The 17,327-nt window shown below is 39.1% G+C and overlaps 1 protein-coding gene across 8 annotated transcripts in view; it reads left to right on the top strand.

The window, feature by feature from the left end:
• IQSEC1 (IQ motif and Sec7 domain ArfGEF 1) overlaps nucleotides 1-17,327 on the top strand; it is a 348,634-nt gene that overhangs the window by 160,110 nt on the left and 171,197 nt on the right. For 6 of the 8 annotated variants that reach the window (XM_055710352.1, XM_055710361.1, XM_055710351.1 and 3 more), the window contains one exon: nucleotides 7,882-7,968. The exons of the other annotated variants lie outside the window; for them this stretch is intronic. In XM_055710352.1, coding sequence (XP_055566327.1) covers nucleotides 7,882-7,968 — 87 coding nt within the window. The remainder of the gene's footprint in view (nucleotides 1-7,881; nucleotides 7,969-17,327) is intronic. 8 annotated transcript variants of the gene reach the window in all.

Below are 17,327 nucleotides of genomic sequence, written 5' to 3'. Positions count from 1 at the left end.
TGACTTGCCACGTTTGGCAGAAGAGCTAAGTGCTTATCCACTTGTAGCCAGAGGAAGGAGAATGCAGAAGTTTGCATAGTGTTTGTGGTGTCAGGGTATATGTGGCAACCATGCTTGGGCAGTTTTTTCAGCTGAATTCTAGTGGTTCCACATCACCCTTACTAGGAGCTTTCTCTTAAACCATACTGCAGTGTTGTTCCACTTCAGGGAAAAATCAGAATAAAATAGAAGTGAGCGTGCAGTTAGGTTGTCCTCTATGACCCACCCTCGCTGCCATCAGTGGTTCACTTCTAACCCAGTGTTTTGAAATGGCTGTACCTGCTATTTACATTTTTGAAATATGGTTAAAGATCCTCTCCCTTTAGGGTTAAATCCAGGTTTGCCAGAGATCATCTATTAAGCAGATGCAATTGTCCTCTCTAGCCTTTTTCAGTTATTTTAATGGTACCTCTTGGGGTCTTGATTTAGTAGATCTGCTTCATTTTCAGTAGCATGGGCCATACACAGGCATAGTAAGTTCAACCATTCAAGAATAAATTACCCCAAATGAATATTGAAAGAGTGTTGAAATCTGCTCTGAAGTTTTCTTTAGCCTTTTGTTTTATGGGGAGGGTATGATGGTGAAGTTCAAATGTTTTAAAAGCAAAATGTACGGAAGGAATGTAGGAAGTTGAAATAAGAAACGTGAACTTGGAAAACAGGTTGTAGCCTTCCAGGTATACGTGGATCAGTTATTAAATATAACGCTGTATGTTTATACAAGGGAGTAGTAGAAATGTTAGACTCCATTTTAATTTGAGTTCTGGGATTTGGGGGTTTTGTAACTCTCAGCAGAGGACGGAATTTCTTATAGTGCTTATCATATGGTGTTAAAGAATGCCCCATCTCTATAGGTTACTTTCTTTGACAGTGGTGTTGCAGTCTTATTTATAGAACCATCTTGTACAGTATTTTCCTCTATTACTGCTTACATGTTTAGTATTTTTTACCTACCTCAGCACGTTGGTGTAGGAAACAAGATATGAACTATGACTTCTATAATTCTGTGTTGTAACTCCTATTTAAGAAAGTCCATACTGATAGTTGAAAAGAAGGAAAATGTATGCCTGGGTTTTTTTTAAAAACTAACTCTCTAGAACATATATATATATATAAAACATTCATGTTCTTTAAAACTGATCTGTTCTGATTACTGAAAACATATGTTAAACAGTATAATACACTAGCTTTTTAATGCATTACTAAGTTTTGAGATGAAAACTTAAATACTATAGTTCTGTCAACGTTCTAATAATATATATGCTAAGAACTTTTGCCTTTTTAAAAAATAAAACGTATCTTTTTTACATCTTAAAATGTAAAAAGCTAGGTTGTTGCCATTCTAAAAAAACCAACCTAAACAACAATTTCAGACTACTAGGATTAGCAAAAGTGTTTTCCCAGATGCTGCATTGAATAGAACATATGTCTTTGGACCATTGTTTTAATAAATAGGATTTACCTTGCTGTAAATCTCCTATGCTATATCTGTGTAATTTCATTCTTTGTCCATTTGTATTTTTCCTCTTTCATGAGCTTCAAATCCAATATGTATAGATGTCACTATTTAGATTTGGTTTTACTATGATTATTGCGTTGTGAAGTTATAAATTTGGCTGATTTTCTAATGCGAGTTGTAGTTTCTTGAGAAAATCTGGGAACCAATTTATTGATGTGGAAAATATAGAAAAGATTCAGTGAAACCATCAATTTTATGATTTAATCTAAAAGATTTTTTTTTCCTTCTGTCATATGCAGCTTCACGTCTTTCTGCTGCTCTTTATTTCTGCTTTTGGTCTGTGTGGATTTTTTTCTATAGATTTTGAAAGTGACTCGTAAGCACAAATGATACAAGTGCATTCATGTGTACTGTAAATTATTGTACATCACCCTTCAGAATAGATGGTTTTATAGTAAGACTTATGCAAGAGGGAAATAAATGTTCCTAATTATAAGTGTCTACATATTAGCAATCTTAATTAAATTCACCCTAGTTACAGCTAACCCAGTACTGGAGGCTGCTTACAAACTGTGCATTGGCTAGGATGCAAAAGAATCACCTCTTGCCTATTTAAGTAGGCTAGTACTTCATTTTTGTGAAAGCAGATAAGTTTATAATAATTATTTTTAAAATAATTATGTCAATAAGGATTGTGTTCTAGGATGGAACAAAAATAACTGATGTTTCTTGTTTAGTGTGCTGTGACTGTACTGGCTTTATTCTCCCGAGAGATGGCAATTATTTTAAGGCCCTTTTAATGGAGGAGAGGGTAGTGAAAGTGTACCTAATCATTTTTGTGATAAACCCAGTTTTGGACGCTTGAGTTGGAAATACAAGAAAGGGTGGTATTATTCAAAACAAGAACCTATCGGTTCATATTTATACTGCAACATGTACAAATGCTGATACTTAATCATTTTGATGACCAAATTATATGTATTCTTGAGAAAAATTCAGTGGTCTATACTCCAGCCTACATGTGCCAATGTCTTAGAACTGCAGATTTTATTGAGCATCCTTGATACGCAGGGATTTGGTGTCTAAGAAGCTGTGTACAGAAAACAGTCTTGTTTGAAGGAAAACAATAGGAATAAAGGTATTAGTTGCAGTCTTCTATAGTGTGTGACAAACTGCCACGTGCCTGTGAACTGTAAGGTGTTTACATATGCAACTCTAAATGCCAGACCAGCATTTAATTTTGCACAGTTACCACTCAAAAAAGTGTGTAGGGGAAAAACTGTAATGAAGATCAACACCCTGAAAAAATTGCTATATGCCACCACAGCCTCTCCTTGCCATAATTGGCTCCAGGCTGATGGACATAAAGTGGGATGAATCACATAGAAAAAAAGAAAATTTTTTTCACTGCTACTTCAGAATCATGCTATCCCGTGTATGTTGGGTGAAGACGCGAGTATTGAAAGGAATATCCTTGTTATCAGAACAGGAGGGATTGGTCCTTGCAAATGTGAGTGGATCATCTGCTAAATCACCTCTTGGCGGACGCGTGCCCAGCGCTCTGCTCTCTGCTCTGCTGGGGTGAGTTTCCAAAAAGCAAGTGGTCTTGTAGGCTCAGCCAGCTGATTCTAAAAGCCTTTCTGGCGTCTTAATAAACATGGTAATAAGCGAACTTCTAGATGGAGTCGATACACGTCCGTATTGTTACGATTGCTGTTTGTCACGTATTTGGAGGTCAGTTTGATTATATCTCAAGTTTTATTTCTCATTAAATAAATGGTTACATTTATTAAATGAGAACAGGACAGACTTCACTAGTTTTAACTATAGTCTTTTCTAATCTCAGCTATATCCCTAACTCTGGATTGATGTGAAGAAAAAAAAATTCAGCTTATAAAATAATGTTGTTCTTCATCAGGATAAAATACCGAGAAATGGAAGTAGTCCCTTTATTAGCTTGTGGGCATGAATCCAATCAAACCTCATTCTTAGCCGCCCCAAATGACATTGAAGTGAATGGGCTTATACAGGGGATGGACTTGTCTGCCACTTCGGATATTTACAAGCTATTTGTAAAAAAGGTATGTGTTAACTAGCACCAGGTATACAGGGTGCCTGAGGCAGTATAGTAGGCTGTGCTGGTATAAATTTTTCCTAGTGCTCGCACGTACTTGTTGGAGCACAGTACCTCATGGAAAAATGTACCAGAAGAAAAAGGAAGAATATTGGCAGACGGAGGTGAACAGATTGTTATTTCGTACAAAGAGGAGGAGGAGGAGTGTGTGAAGTAATAAGGCTGCAGATAAATACAGCAGTTACGGTGAGCAAATGTACCTTGTAGAATGCTTTAATCAGCCACGTTGTTAACTTTATAAAAAGGCAGCATTTCTTTCAGCTGTGGGCCTGTACCAATACACTTTTACTGAGTGCCTGTGAGACAACAGTTTTTCAGTCTCTTCTGTCTGATATCGAATAATCTTGTTAGGAAGAAGTTCTAAGTGTTGATTTAATAATGCCCTCAGCTTACTCACAGGTTTACACATGCTGAAAATTAAATGAGCCAAATTAAAAAAAGGGTTGGATAGCGTATGCTGTACTAAATGCCGTGTGCTACTCGGAGTTAGAAGGACATGCTCTCTCCAGGCTCTCGGCACTTGACTGGATGGATGTGGTTCGTGCTACAGCCCACAGTGCTGCCCTGCTACCAGGAGCAGGAGGTGGTTACCAGCCTACTAAGGGCACATTTTGAAAACAGTAAGAGGATAGTCTGTTAAAGCAAAAGTAATTCCAAGTTAATAGCCTAGGATTCTGCTCTCCCAGGTGGTTTTAAAACCAATATTGAGAAAATAGTCTACTGAGTTTGAGAGGCTTGTGGGTGATTGTAAGAGAAAATGAGAGAAAAAAAAAACGCAACAAAGCAACAAAACCAGTTGTAGCTTTATGCGATGATCAGTGATCTGTTTCTTTGTATACCTAAGCAAGGCTCTAGTACTGAAAGAATAAAAAGAATGGTAATTTCTGTTCACTGAGGCACAGGAAAATGTTAAAACGAGTGGTTTCTAATGGCAAACATAATGGAACTTATACAGAAGTGAGAGGAACAGGTATACCTACTTTGGGTCTGCATACATACTTTATAGCTGGATTTTTCCCGTTATGTTGGTATCCTGAGGGAGGTGTGATTTCATGGTTTTGTTTTAGGTTTGGTTCTGTTTTTCTGTTTAACTAGTCTGTTTTCCAAAGGACTTTCCTTTAAAATTGACAAGCGGTTACCTGTCAGTACTTGGGGAGCTGGAAGAAACCTGGCCTGGAAGCAGGGAAATTGCAAAGCTTCCATGTCCACTGGGGTGTTGTGGTCATGTTTTAGAAGTTGAAATTACTGGAAGTAGCGTTCATCATTTTAGTCATTTGTCTGGTGTCAGTGCTGAAGTTGCTGCGGTCTATTTATAACCTTATATCATCTTTTGAAGACCATAGATTAGAGAGGTAGAAACTAAACTTAATAGGCCCAAGTATCTAGGGTACTGTGAACAGGGGAAGCGATTACTTCTCCAAATTATTTAAATATATTTCTTCTGATGTATGGCTTCAAGTGTTACAACTTAGCAAACCGATTTTTTGAATGCAAACTTGTGTTGAAGAGTGATCAAAAAATCTAGTTAAAAACCAACCAAACAAAAAAAAAAACCCCAAATACAAAAAAAGGCATTTGAATCTTGACCTTTTTGTGATAAGGAGTAAATGAATGGAACCTATTTTAGCAGTTGATTGAAGATACAAGATGCCACATATGGATCTTAGATTGCACCAGCAGAAGGTAGATTTGCTTTGGGTAAAATTAGTATGCTATGACAGAGGCAGCAAAGCCTGAGCCTCATCATTTGTCAGGCTGATTGGGCATCAGTCAGTGGGAATCTAGAGGAACCAAAACACAGAGTCAAGATGTCCCTCATTTGTAATATTTGGAGCAGAGTCTAAGCCTCATGTTTGTTTCTGTAACTAGTTGGACAAAGAGCGTATCTTTCAACACCCTAAACATTGGCTGAAATCCAACCTGATGTATTGAATGTCTGTTGAACATCTGAGATGTTCTTTTTAGAACACAGCAATGACATGTGGTAACTTAATTACAAGCCTGTAGTTGAACATTGTCATCTGTTTTATCTACTCCATACCTGCACTTACGATGCACAGAGTGCCAGCGTACTTACTACTTGACAAAACTTTGGCACTTCTTATTTGCTATCAAGGTGGCTGGACTTTTGCATTTCTACTGCGCCTTCGAAAAGAAACTCAAAGCTGTTGAGCTCCTAACCAGTGTGATAGGTGAGTATTAACCTTAACTGCAGATGAGCAAAGAGATTATAGGGAGAACTTTCTTCTTTGTTTAGAATTTTTTTTTTTTTTTTGACGTAGTAAAGTTGGGATAGGACAGATTTATGGAGCCTTATGGGCAGATTCTTTTTGGAGTAGTCAGGAGCAAGCTCTGTTTGAAACGCTTTGTTGAGCAGAACTGAATCCAGACAGCTTCTTTCATCTGTTTACTGGTTTATTCCCTGAAGAAGAGGTGTACTATTGCTGAGAATAGACAGGTTTGTACAGCAAAAAAAAGTGGTGGGAAGGGAATATGGGACACTCTCATACTAATTTCCTCCTTTTGCTTCTACTGAAAAAAATTAGGTGTTCACAAAGCAGGAAGCAGTGATTTCGCCACTGTGATCAGTTTCCCTACTCAATGTGAGACTATTGTGCAATGCACACTTACAATGTGCCACCCTGGTTCTGTGAATTGTGTGGAGCAACTTGTTGTGAATATTGTATGTTTTTCATGTCAGAAAATACAGCTTTTGTGTGTTCTAACCGCTTTTATCATGGTCCATCAGTGCGTTCAGTAACATTGTCCATCTTTCTTTAGAATTGTTCAGTCCATCCTTCCAAGTAGTTTGAAGGTGCCACCAATTAGTACTTGTGTGCTACGAGGTGTTAGCAGGGTATGTCCCATGATGGCAATATGCCTGGTGACTGAATTGTGTTGTGCTTCTGTTTCCACAAGCTCCAGTACTTTATAGGAGCTACCATCAGTTGCTATCTTCAGACAGAAAATCTAACTCGTCTTGGCCATGCAGTTGCTGACACACAGTTGGCAGCAGAAATCAGAACAGGCTGACCTTGCAGGGTTTTTTAAAAAGGATTAGTAACAGACTCCTTTCTGAACAAAGCCTGACTTCTTTTGCTTAACCACTCTGTTTGATCTCATAAGAAAGTGACCTCACAGGATTCATTTAAAAGCCTCAGGGGTGTGGAAGAATCAAAATCAATCTTCTGAAACATTTTTCAAGATGCCAAGCCAAAGGGGGGGTGGGGAGAAACTTGCATGTATGTACACATACACACATTCTCTATTAATAGTCAGTTTGGACGTTTACAAGTTAAAAGAGGATTTTCAATTTAATGGCTACTTCTTCCATATGTGCACACTCTAAGAGCCAGGAAATATTGATTGATATTGTTATGATTTCCTAGAAGGATACTGTGTCTTAAGAAGCTTGATTAGGTGATTTTATCATGGAGGACTTACTGTGCTAAACCTTGTTTAGTGTTCCCTGGCACAAACATCAAAAATGCTGAGAACTGTACTGTGTGTGTTGCTTAAAGATTTTTCTAAGCTTTACTTCAGATGCAATACCTTGCCTTGTTTTGCAACCCTTCTTTGTGTTTAGTGAAACAATATAAATGTAATGATCTAGGGTGCAGAATATCTTTTTGTGTTGTAAAGCTTTTTTTCTTTTTCCATGCTTTAAACAAACTACAGCAATTAAATTAGTATTGCACATTTTGGAATGTTGTTTAAAACTTGGGTGAAACTTGGATTCTTTCAAATTTACAAGTGGCATATTGCAATATATTTATAATTGCTGGGCTTGAAGAAAGCTTGTGTCCATGTTCATCACATTATTCCTCCTCTCATGTAAGCACTGTGTTTGTAATTCCATTAACAAAGAAACAGCTTGACTGGTGCAGAGTAAATTGCAAGTCTGAAGCTTCATTTGCACAGGGATTTTAACCCTCAATGTTTAGCTTTTGCCTCAGTTTCGCATGGCAAGGCAAAACCAAAGTCTTAAATTGGCGTTTTATCTCAATCTTGCAACAAAACTTTGATTCTTCATTGCAACAGTTCATCACTGTCATTCTTGATGTGTATATTTAAACCATGGGGCTGTTTCCCTCCTTATTTCCTGGGATTCAGAACTGACAGCTGTACGTCAAATTTCATTCAAAGTTATTATGAGTTTCAGATATACCTATTAGCACCTGCTTTTTCCCTAAAAAGCCCCGTTCTAAACACTTGGTGTTTTGACTTTGTGTTTTTCCTTGTGTCGTAGGTCTTTAAATACTCTGCACCAGTTTTGCTGTCCAGCTCCATTGTACCATACCCAGCTAGCTGTCCCTGCCACACACTCAGAGTACAGGTAAGAGTAGATATGGTCCACCCACTTTTTATTTTTGAAGAGAGATCTAATGTTACAATTTGATGAAAGAAAAGGAATTGTAGTTTAAGTTCTAAAAGAAAAAAAATAAAAAAGCATATCAAACATTTTTAATCATAGGATAGTTCTCATTCACTTCTCTCAGGCACTCTTGAATTATACATTAAAATGATTTCATGTGCTTTAAGAGGCACATCCCCCTAGACTCTCTGAAAGGTAGGAAGAAGCTAGTTGTGAGTTTAGTTCTCACAAACAAACATACTGAAATGCTTTTATAATTTATGTAGGGTAGCGATGTCATTCTGAGCAACACTTTTTAAACCCCTGACTATTTTGTGACAGTATGTGAAGCAAGCCATGTATTTTGGCCCACTAAAGGTTAAAGTCATGGACCTGCAAAAGTCTCAGCACTGCCTTTTGATTTGAATGGAAGCAAGGGGGCTTTAAACAGTTGCAGGACCTTGATGCCAAGCAGAAACTGCCCTAAATATATTTTTAAAATCCTGTTTTCCAGCTAATAATGCTTCATTTAACATAGTTGTCTTTACTATCTGTTTTCCAAGTTTTCTTCGACCAAATACAGAGAACAGTAGTTAGGCATTTTAGTACAATTCATTCTCAGTGCTAGTGTTTAAGTCATAGAAGCATCAAAGGACAGCTAATCTAAGTAATTAGAAATATGAAAACCATGAAGAAAGTGTGCATGTCATGAAAAAAACTGTCTTTAATTTTTAGTTTTACTATTAGTGATTAACTTAGTGATATTGCCAGCTCATGAATAATATTAATATCAAAATATTGGAAGTCTGGTGCTGAAAAATCAAATCATTTTGTACCAGTAATAAGGAGAGACAAAACCAATGAATCCTAAATCTGTAAATGCATAAACATATTTCTGATTTGAATGTTTCATGTCTTAGTTATCTCTAACCATGCATGTTTGGATTCATCCTTTTGTTTTACATGACAGCATTTGTTTGTATGTTTGATTTTTTTTATCCCATCAGAGCTCTTAGTTTTATTTGGTGGTAGCAAATCCATAGTTGAGTTGTAAGACAACTTGGTACACCTTTGGTGAGGAGCAGCACCTGAACACTGTTAGATTCTCCGCTTGCTTTTTCATGAGGCCTTTGGTTTTCCTTTGTCCTTAGTTTATAATGCTTTCATTTTAAAGACTTACTAAAGATCTTCCTATAGGGATGTTGATGGGAAAACCCGTTGTTTCTTGAATGTTTGAGTGTTTTGCTCCATGTAGGTTATTATTTTTATCGGTAGTATTGCTTCTGGAATTAAAACTTAGAGCAGCATAACTTTGTAGTTAAAAAATCCTAAACTTCTCTAGCTGCTTTTGTCTTTCTGTCTTTGTGCAGAAAAAAAACCAAAAAACCCACAAAACCCCTGCCCTAAATGTGGCTGGATCTGTAAAGCAAGAACAGTGTTTAGAGTACTAATGTATAAAACGACACACAGAATTGGATGATGCCCACACACACGCCACAAGACCTTCAGCTTTTGTTTAAGGATTGGGGGATGTGCAGGAACTCGTCATCGACTCTGCTCTCAAGGAAGTTTAGGTCTCCAACTCTCCAACTGTGTGTACGTACGTAGCCATAACTCAGCTACAGCCGGTGGAGATACGGGAACTTCCACCAATCCATGAATATTTTAGTGCTTCCCATACCTAACAGTAATGGAGCAATCAATGGGTCAGTCACCGGCTGCCGGGCAACTTCACGCGCTCCCCATCTCCCTCACCCCTCGCTGGCTGGTCAGCCCTGGTCTGCCACCAGCGTGTGGCCGGCGCTGGCCTCCGGCTTTGTTGTGCATTAGATAAGGGAGGTCAGGGATTAAGACATGCCCTTGTTCTCCCCTTGCCTCCTCCCCCAGCCCAACACCCCAGTGACCGGGTTGTAAAATGAGTTTTGCAGAAGGTGTCGATGCAGCAGTGGCCAGCACCCCTGGGGCTGCGTGAGCCGAGCGGTCAGCAGGCTGAGCGAGGCCTTTCCTCCCTCCCGTCACCTGCGAAACCTCCGCTGCCGCGTCCGACTTTCTGAAAGGCATCGGGACACTGGGGCGAGTCCAGCAAAGGGCCACCAAGGTGCCCTGGGGCCAGAGTACAGGGCAGGGGAGGAGAGGCTGAGGCAACAGGGGCTGTTCACTCGAAGAACAGAAGTCTCAGGCTGGTGCCGGCTTCAGCTCCTTACCAGGAGAGTATGGAAGAGGTGCAGCCAGCCTCTTCTAGGAGAGGGTAGTTTTCCGCATGTCAGGAATTTGCTTGGTTTACCCATGAGTTAAATTTCTGAAGCTGTTGTATCCAAACTGATTGTTGCAACTTGACGTCACTACAGCTGTAATCTCTTAGTTGAGTACAAATGATGCACCTGGTTTTGTGACGGACCTATCTGTGGGGATCCTACTGCTGTGGGTAAAATTCAACTGCTAGAACACCAACAGGAGTGGGTTTTAAATTTCCACATACATTTAACAGCATTACATTTAACTTTAACTCTTACCATTTATCAAGTTATAAATAGAAATCATTAGAAGCAAAACTAACAGAAATGGATGCTTCAGTCTAACTTTGGGTTTGAGGCTTTATTTAGAAAATACACAGAGGGATTAATTTTGTAGCCCAGAATTAAAAATTAAATTTGCTCTGAAAGAAGCAATTAATGAATGCACTACAGTGAGATCTGGAACATCTTTGATTTGCTGTTAGCTAATTGCTGGATGTTTTATTCACTCCGGCAGTTTTATTTCTAGTCAAGACGATTTTTGGCATCTGTTTTGAATTGTTAATAGGGAAATAATGCATTTTTAATAACTGCAGCTATTGCGGTAATCCCTTGCTTGCTCATTTTACAACGTTCAAAATAGACAGAAATAATACAATTTATCTTGCATTCTCCTATTATAAGAAGTCGTCTGAGGCAGCCTAAGCATATAATGTACTTGCAGCTAGTTACTGGTCTCTGTATGTTCCAGTTAGCCTATGTGTCTCCTGCATTTGTTCTTTTTGAGCCTTAAAAACAATGTACTCTAGGTCAAAGCTGCAAATTCCATGAGGTGCTCTGTGTTTGTTAGTGATTGTTTCAATCCAGGTTTTATTGCCTGGTGTGAAGGGCAAAGTCAAGGAGATGGTGGTACACCATGGAGAGGCTTCCAAAAGGGCCTGGATCTTGCAACTGCAGTTTCTGAGCCTCTTGCTGCTCCGGCCCGCGTTATCTCAGTGGCCTTGCAGCGAGAACAGGCACAAAGCAAAGCCCAGAGGTGTAATGGCGTTCAGAGAAAGTACATGTAATTATTTGTTTCTCGTTTGAGGAACGGTCTGTTCCCCACATTTTCTAAACACATCTTTCTAACCAGACTTCGGTTAGTACTCCAGCCTATCTGTGTAGCTGCTAGGTGCCTGATACTAACAACGTAACACACTTGTGCACCTGACTGTTTTAGACTTGGAGTACATCAGTTGAACCTTCAAGTTACTCATCTTTTTACACCATTCCCAAACATGCAGGGCTCATTTACAGTCTGAGGATAGTTCACCAGCACACCCCTGGAGAAGGCATCCTACTCTGCTGTAAATTGGGGGGGGGTGGGGATGTGTTGGTTGGGTTGGTTTCTAATGCCTCATAGCCCTAACGCTGCTGTAGCCGTCAGCTCTTCAGGCTTTTGTGTGGTGAGTGCTATGGCAGGAGCAGCTGTAGGAACGGCTCCAGGCAGGAAGATACAATGTAGAAGACTGCCCACGCTTGGGAATGTAAAATTGTATCCATACCTGTAGGCTTTCTATGGGTATGTTTTAGGCTGATACATGCAACTACAACTGTGGACAGATTTCCTTACCACTAGTATCTAAGCATTTTTTCATCTGATGTGTCTATTCATAACTATGATTTCCTTGTTCTGATTTGCATGAAACGTTGCCTGTCAGTCAGTTCTTTCTCCATCCACTTTACCTTCCATCCTTCTAATACCAAAATAGATGCCCTTACGTCCAAAGACCATTTTCAAAATCGTGAAGCTAGAGATTTTTTTTTCTTTTCTTTTTTTTTCCCCAGTGATACCTGTGAAAACAAAAAGATAATGCAAAGGATGTTATAGTACCAAAGAAATCCCATCGTTTTCTTGCAGTCTCTACCTGCTTAATGTTTAATCAGCACCTCTGGGAGGTAAAAAACATTATTCTGAAAATAATGTACTTCTGTGAAATTTTAATGTGGAATCTTTGTTTCACCAGGTAATGTTGGCTTACGTGCAACAAACCACTGTGTGGAAGACCATAGAAGGATTGGTTGTGCTATTTCTTTTTGTCTGAGCCGCTGGTAGGCGTTGTAGCTATTTTGTTACCATAACTGGTTAACACAGAAGCTTAACATAAAATGATATCTAGCTGACAGATGCTTCTATATTGTATTTGAGTGGTCTGGTTTTTCATACTTTTTTTCAAGAGCACGGTGGGAATTCTTGCATGCTAGGTACAGTCAGGGAAAATTGGGAACTTTTTGCTTAGATTCCTGAAAGTGAAAAATACCTGTTAACAGATAAATTTGGTTCTTTGCAGCTGTGGTTTACACTTTCCCACTAATGAGCACTATACTGTTTCCCAGGCTCAGACACATAAATATTTCACATCCTTTACACATGCATCTGTAAAGACATCCCACGCTACACAGCAGACACCTCAGTCCTGTGGTAGTTTCCCAGTCAATGATTAGTCACAGGTGAAACTGTAGCTGCAGGAGTGTCTTCAGAATCCTTTGTACTATTGATATGACTATTTTTTGAAGTTTTCTACCAAGAAAAATGTTGAATAGGAATCTCATTTCTAGCTGAACAGCAATCGCCTGGCTATATAAGTTGCCACATTTAAGCACTGTAACCTCTTTTTATAATATGCAGAGATTTAAAAGCTGGAAAATGTTTTTTTCAAATGGGGCAAAGAAGTGAAAGCAACACAGCTCAGATGAGCCAGCATATTGCAACAAAGATGCAATATGCAGATACAGAAAGCAAACCAGATCCAAACTCAGACCAAGTCGTGTGCTCTGTGCTAAGTCAGTGTGAGGTTCAGATGATTATATAAGGCATCTGTGCTCAAACCCTATGGCAAAGGAAAGCTGGCATAATTATAGTAATACTTGTAATTTTCCACTTGATGCCTACATGATCTAGCAATGCAAAAATGGTGAATTGTGTTCCTACACAGCAAACTGTTTTCAAACAGTCAGAACTTGGCAGAATATCATGAAATTTACTATTTGATTTTGGATTTTCTTGTTTTTCTTCCTTCATTGTGTTCCTTTCCATCCTCCTCCTTTAGCTTGTTATTTAGTTTAAAGGAAATGACCACTCGTGGCTGTGTTACTAGTAAAGAAGTGACCTCGTGCAAGCTTCCTTTTAAGCCAGCATCCCTTCCTCCACCCGCCATAAAGCACGCTATAGCATTACAGATGTAGGTATTCCAAACTGCTTCTTTAATTGCCTTTGTGCCTTCTGGTTTGTAGCACCATTCATGATGCTGGCAACTCTGCATGGAAACAAAGTTCTTCCTTCTACTTGACAAGAAGGGGGGTGGGGGGTGTGTGTGTGACGTGCAGATCTGTTAATTGTCAATATTTCTGTATGTCAGTTACCAGCAGAAGGGGAAATGAACCTGTTCTGCATTTTCAGTGGAATATGGGCAGTGAAAATACCTGTGGAAAGTTTTTTTTTAAACATGTTAAAAACAAAGGAGCCATAGCCACATTAGGCTGGCTATGTATATAACTACTTAATGTAATTTTTTTTAGGGGAAAAACAGAAATTGCCCTTTAAAAATGGCTTTTGCCTCAGAGTTTGACTCAAAGTGTTGGCTTAGGCTCATTTAGTTGTTCTTCACTGTATTGAAAGTCCTGCCTCTGAGATTGAAGTGGGTTAATTGGGTGGTTCTTGCAAACAAGTTACACTATTCATGGATTTAAAAACACCCCAAAAAAATCTCAAGCTTGATTTTCCTAATGCTGTTCCCTATGATTCTGTTCCTCTGTCTTTTTTCTTTCTTGCCCCCCTCTTCCTTGGCAGGGAAGATAATGTTCTGCACCAGTTCTGCTGTCCACCCTCGGGGTCTAGTAGTCCATCTTCAAGATAACAGAGAAGCTCGGGGTCGCTAAGTGTGCAGTCAGTGCTACATCTGTATAATCCATCTCTCCTCTCTTACTGGTGTGTATGGGACTGACATTTGCATGGATGCCGTAGGATTCTGACTCATGTCAAGTGTGAGTTATTCAGAACGGCCCAGCCATAAATTTTTGCCATCGATGCTTGGTAATCTCCTCTCCGTGCTTTTCTACAGCTCTCCTCCTTGTGTCCAGTATTTAAAACACACGCGAACTGTAAGCAAACACATAAAATGCACAGTTTATTTTGAACTAAAATAAACAGTACCAGAAATCTTTAAGTGTACTGTGAGTTTTGTTATGGTATGTACATGGTCGTGTGATACACTTCTCCCCCAGATGTTGAGAACACGGGGTGGGAAGGAGCACCTTCACAGAGTCTGTATTGTGTGGGTTTGCTGCAGACAGTCCTAGAAGTTTGTTTCAAGGTTGGGCAAATACCAATGTGGCACTTTATGAATGTTGCTATATAGAGATTAACCATTGTTTCTTTGCCTTTTGATCATTCTGAGGAACCAGCACATTTATGTTCTTACAGCAGATGCTCTAGCTAGGAGTGATTACAACATTTCTAAGCTTCTTTGAGGTCTGTTTTCTAATTTTGTTTGCCTGCGTTTGTGAAAGTCTTGTATTAAGCATTAGCAAAAGTGCAAGATGATTACTCATGTACTTCTGTTACCTAATCGATGAAAATATTTTTCTCTAAGCTGTGAACAAGATCGTCAACAAAGGAATGAGCTTGTAATTGAAGAGCCCTGTAACTACAACCAGATAAACATGAACGTGTCCACGGGTGTCTTAAGAACAGAGTCCAAGTTACCGTTGCCCACAAGGCACTTTGTTGATTACATCTTTCCAGACACATGTTGTGGCACAAAAATAACTGGAGGATTTCTACTGGTTGGATCTTCCAAACCTAAACAGCCCAAGCAGATGTACCAGGAAACAGAATTTCTATGAAGTGGCTTTTACTAGCCTGAAGCTCACAAGAAAGAAAAACTGATTGGGGTTGGGGGAAGGCTCTTAAGTGAATGTTGTCACTATCATGAGTTAAAATATACTCCAAAGCATCTGGGGCTCCTGTAAAGGCAGGGATGGCTGGATACAGGGTGAAAAGCTGTTATTTATTTGCAGTTATATGTGGCTTTGAGGATGGGATAAAAGGAGAATCATCAGGATCAAGGAGGGAAGAACTGGAGAGGTAGCGTGAGGCTCATCCTCGTCCTGTATAATGTGTTTTTTTATGACCCTGAAGAAATCCATATAAAAAACAGAATACAGGTCATTTGCTTTTCAGTTACATTTGATTTACTGTTTCTATCCTTCCTGTTAAATGTTTCCTTGTGCTTGCCTTAGGTATGACTGTGAAGTGTCCAAGGCATAAGGAAGAATACGCTTGCAGAAGGCTGATCTGCCTTCGTGATTTTGCAAGTTTGTCTACATTCTTTATTCTTACTGCAGGCTGTCAGCAATACATAGCTGCTTCTGTAATTTGGTATTGAATGCTTCTTAGTTTCATGTGTTTCTCAATCACTTGGCATTACAATATAGATGAAGCAGTTTCATTTCCACTCTAAAATTTGAAAATTACATGTGCAAAAATTGTCTAGTAGGGTTATTGCAGTTTATTATATCCCTGAAAGTGCTGCGATGTTTACTGGGCAGGGTAAAACATTGAAATGTTTGAATGTTGCTTTTGATTTTGGTCTTCTACTGCTATAATTAAGAGTTTCTCAGAGTTGCTTCCCAAAGATAGAAACAGTAAGAATTTCTGATATTTTGACTTGCTTGCATCTCCCTCCCAAATGTAAACAGTAATTAACTCTCTTTACTTGGTGACTGAACTGAAGCACCGCAATTAACCTCTTCCATAGGATAGGGTTCGTCCAGTCTTTCAATGAGTATCTTTTATATAATTCTGTAGAGGAAAACAAAGAAGAATGACTACTATTTAAATGTGAAAATTAAACCCACCAACTCTAGGTGCCAGCCCTTTTGCCTTGAAGATACAGCAGCTGATTATCCTGAACGTGGTTTGTAGCTAACAATGTGTCTCAGGAGAAAATGAAGTCAAAGACTGATCAGTGTTATTAGCTGTAACAGGGACACTATCATTGGTTGGTTTCTATCTGGTAGTTTTCCAATTAAGGGAAAATAGGATCATTATAAGTTGCTGGCATAATTTGAGTTGGTATCCATAGTATCATGGCATTTACTCATTGTGGAGCAAATAGAGAAGCTGACCTTCTCTGATGCAGTGAAAGTCAGAAATGCAGAAGTAAACATCTTCCTATTTAAATAAATCATGGGTGGCTAAATAAAACATGCTGTGAATCTCAGGATTTAGCAGTAGAGCCTAGTAGGGGTTTTTTTTTAGTTAACTGGAGTTTGAAAGTAGATGACCTAAATGCTGCACATTATTATAAAACTGAGGAAGTTAACAGTAGAAAAATGTCCTTCTCCTGATTCCTAGATGATTTTGTACTGTTTCTATGAAGACTAAAAACTGTTTTATTGTGCATTTTAGTATGGAAGGTGAAGTAGAGGTGGAATTTTTCGTGTTTTTGTAGACCAAGTATCTTCATTCAGGAGTTCAAAGGACTGAAAAAAAGCTGCTGCTCTGGGGGAACAGAGCTGGGGAATTTCTGCTTTGGCACCTTTAGGCCCTTTTACCTAGTAGGATCAGGCTATTTTGTTTTTCTTCTGCAATTGTAGTTCTCCTTCGCAAACATACTCAGTTCTTAAATTTTTCTGGGTGGTTTTGCTTAAAATAGGTAGGTGAGACTATAGTTTTGCAGAGCAGCTACTGGCTTGCTGCTATTTTCTGCACATGTATTATTTTCTCTCTGTAAGTGGTGGCGGGAAAGTCATTCAGCGCAGTGCAGTGCGCACACTTCGTGCTTGCCTGGTGGGGTTTTGTGCACCGCTAGATGGAGCAAAAACCCCCCAGTTCAACTGTGATGAATTAGGGACTCTCCTCCCAAAGCAGACTGTAAAAAAACTCTAGCTGAAGCGAAATATTGTGTAACGTGAGGAGAAGAAAATAATCCCCTGAAAAATGTAGGGTGTAGATCTTAAGCGTGACTGAAATCAAGCGTTTAAAATTTTCCTTCCACGTTCCTGCAGCTATGAAATGGAATATGGATTGTCACAATTTCAAGTAACTCAAGGTTCATGATGAAT

Source organism: Falco cherrug, chromosome 4 (assembly GCF_023634085.1).
Source record: "Falco cherrug isolate bFalChe1 chromosome 4, bFalChe1.pri, whole genome shotgun sequence".
In the NCBI taxonomy this organism is placed as follows: domain Eukaryota; kingdom Metazoa; phylum Chordata; class Aves; order Falconiformes; family Falconidae; genus Falco; species Falco cherrug.
The sequence above is the reverse complement of the archived record's forward strand: the minus strand, read 5'-3'. Positions and strand labels throughout refer to the sequence as shown.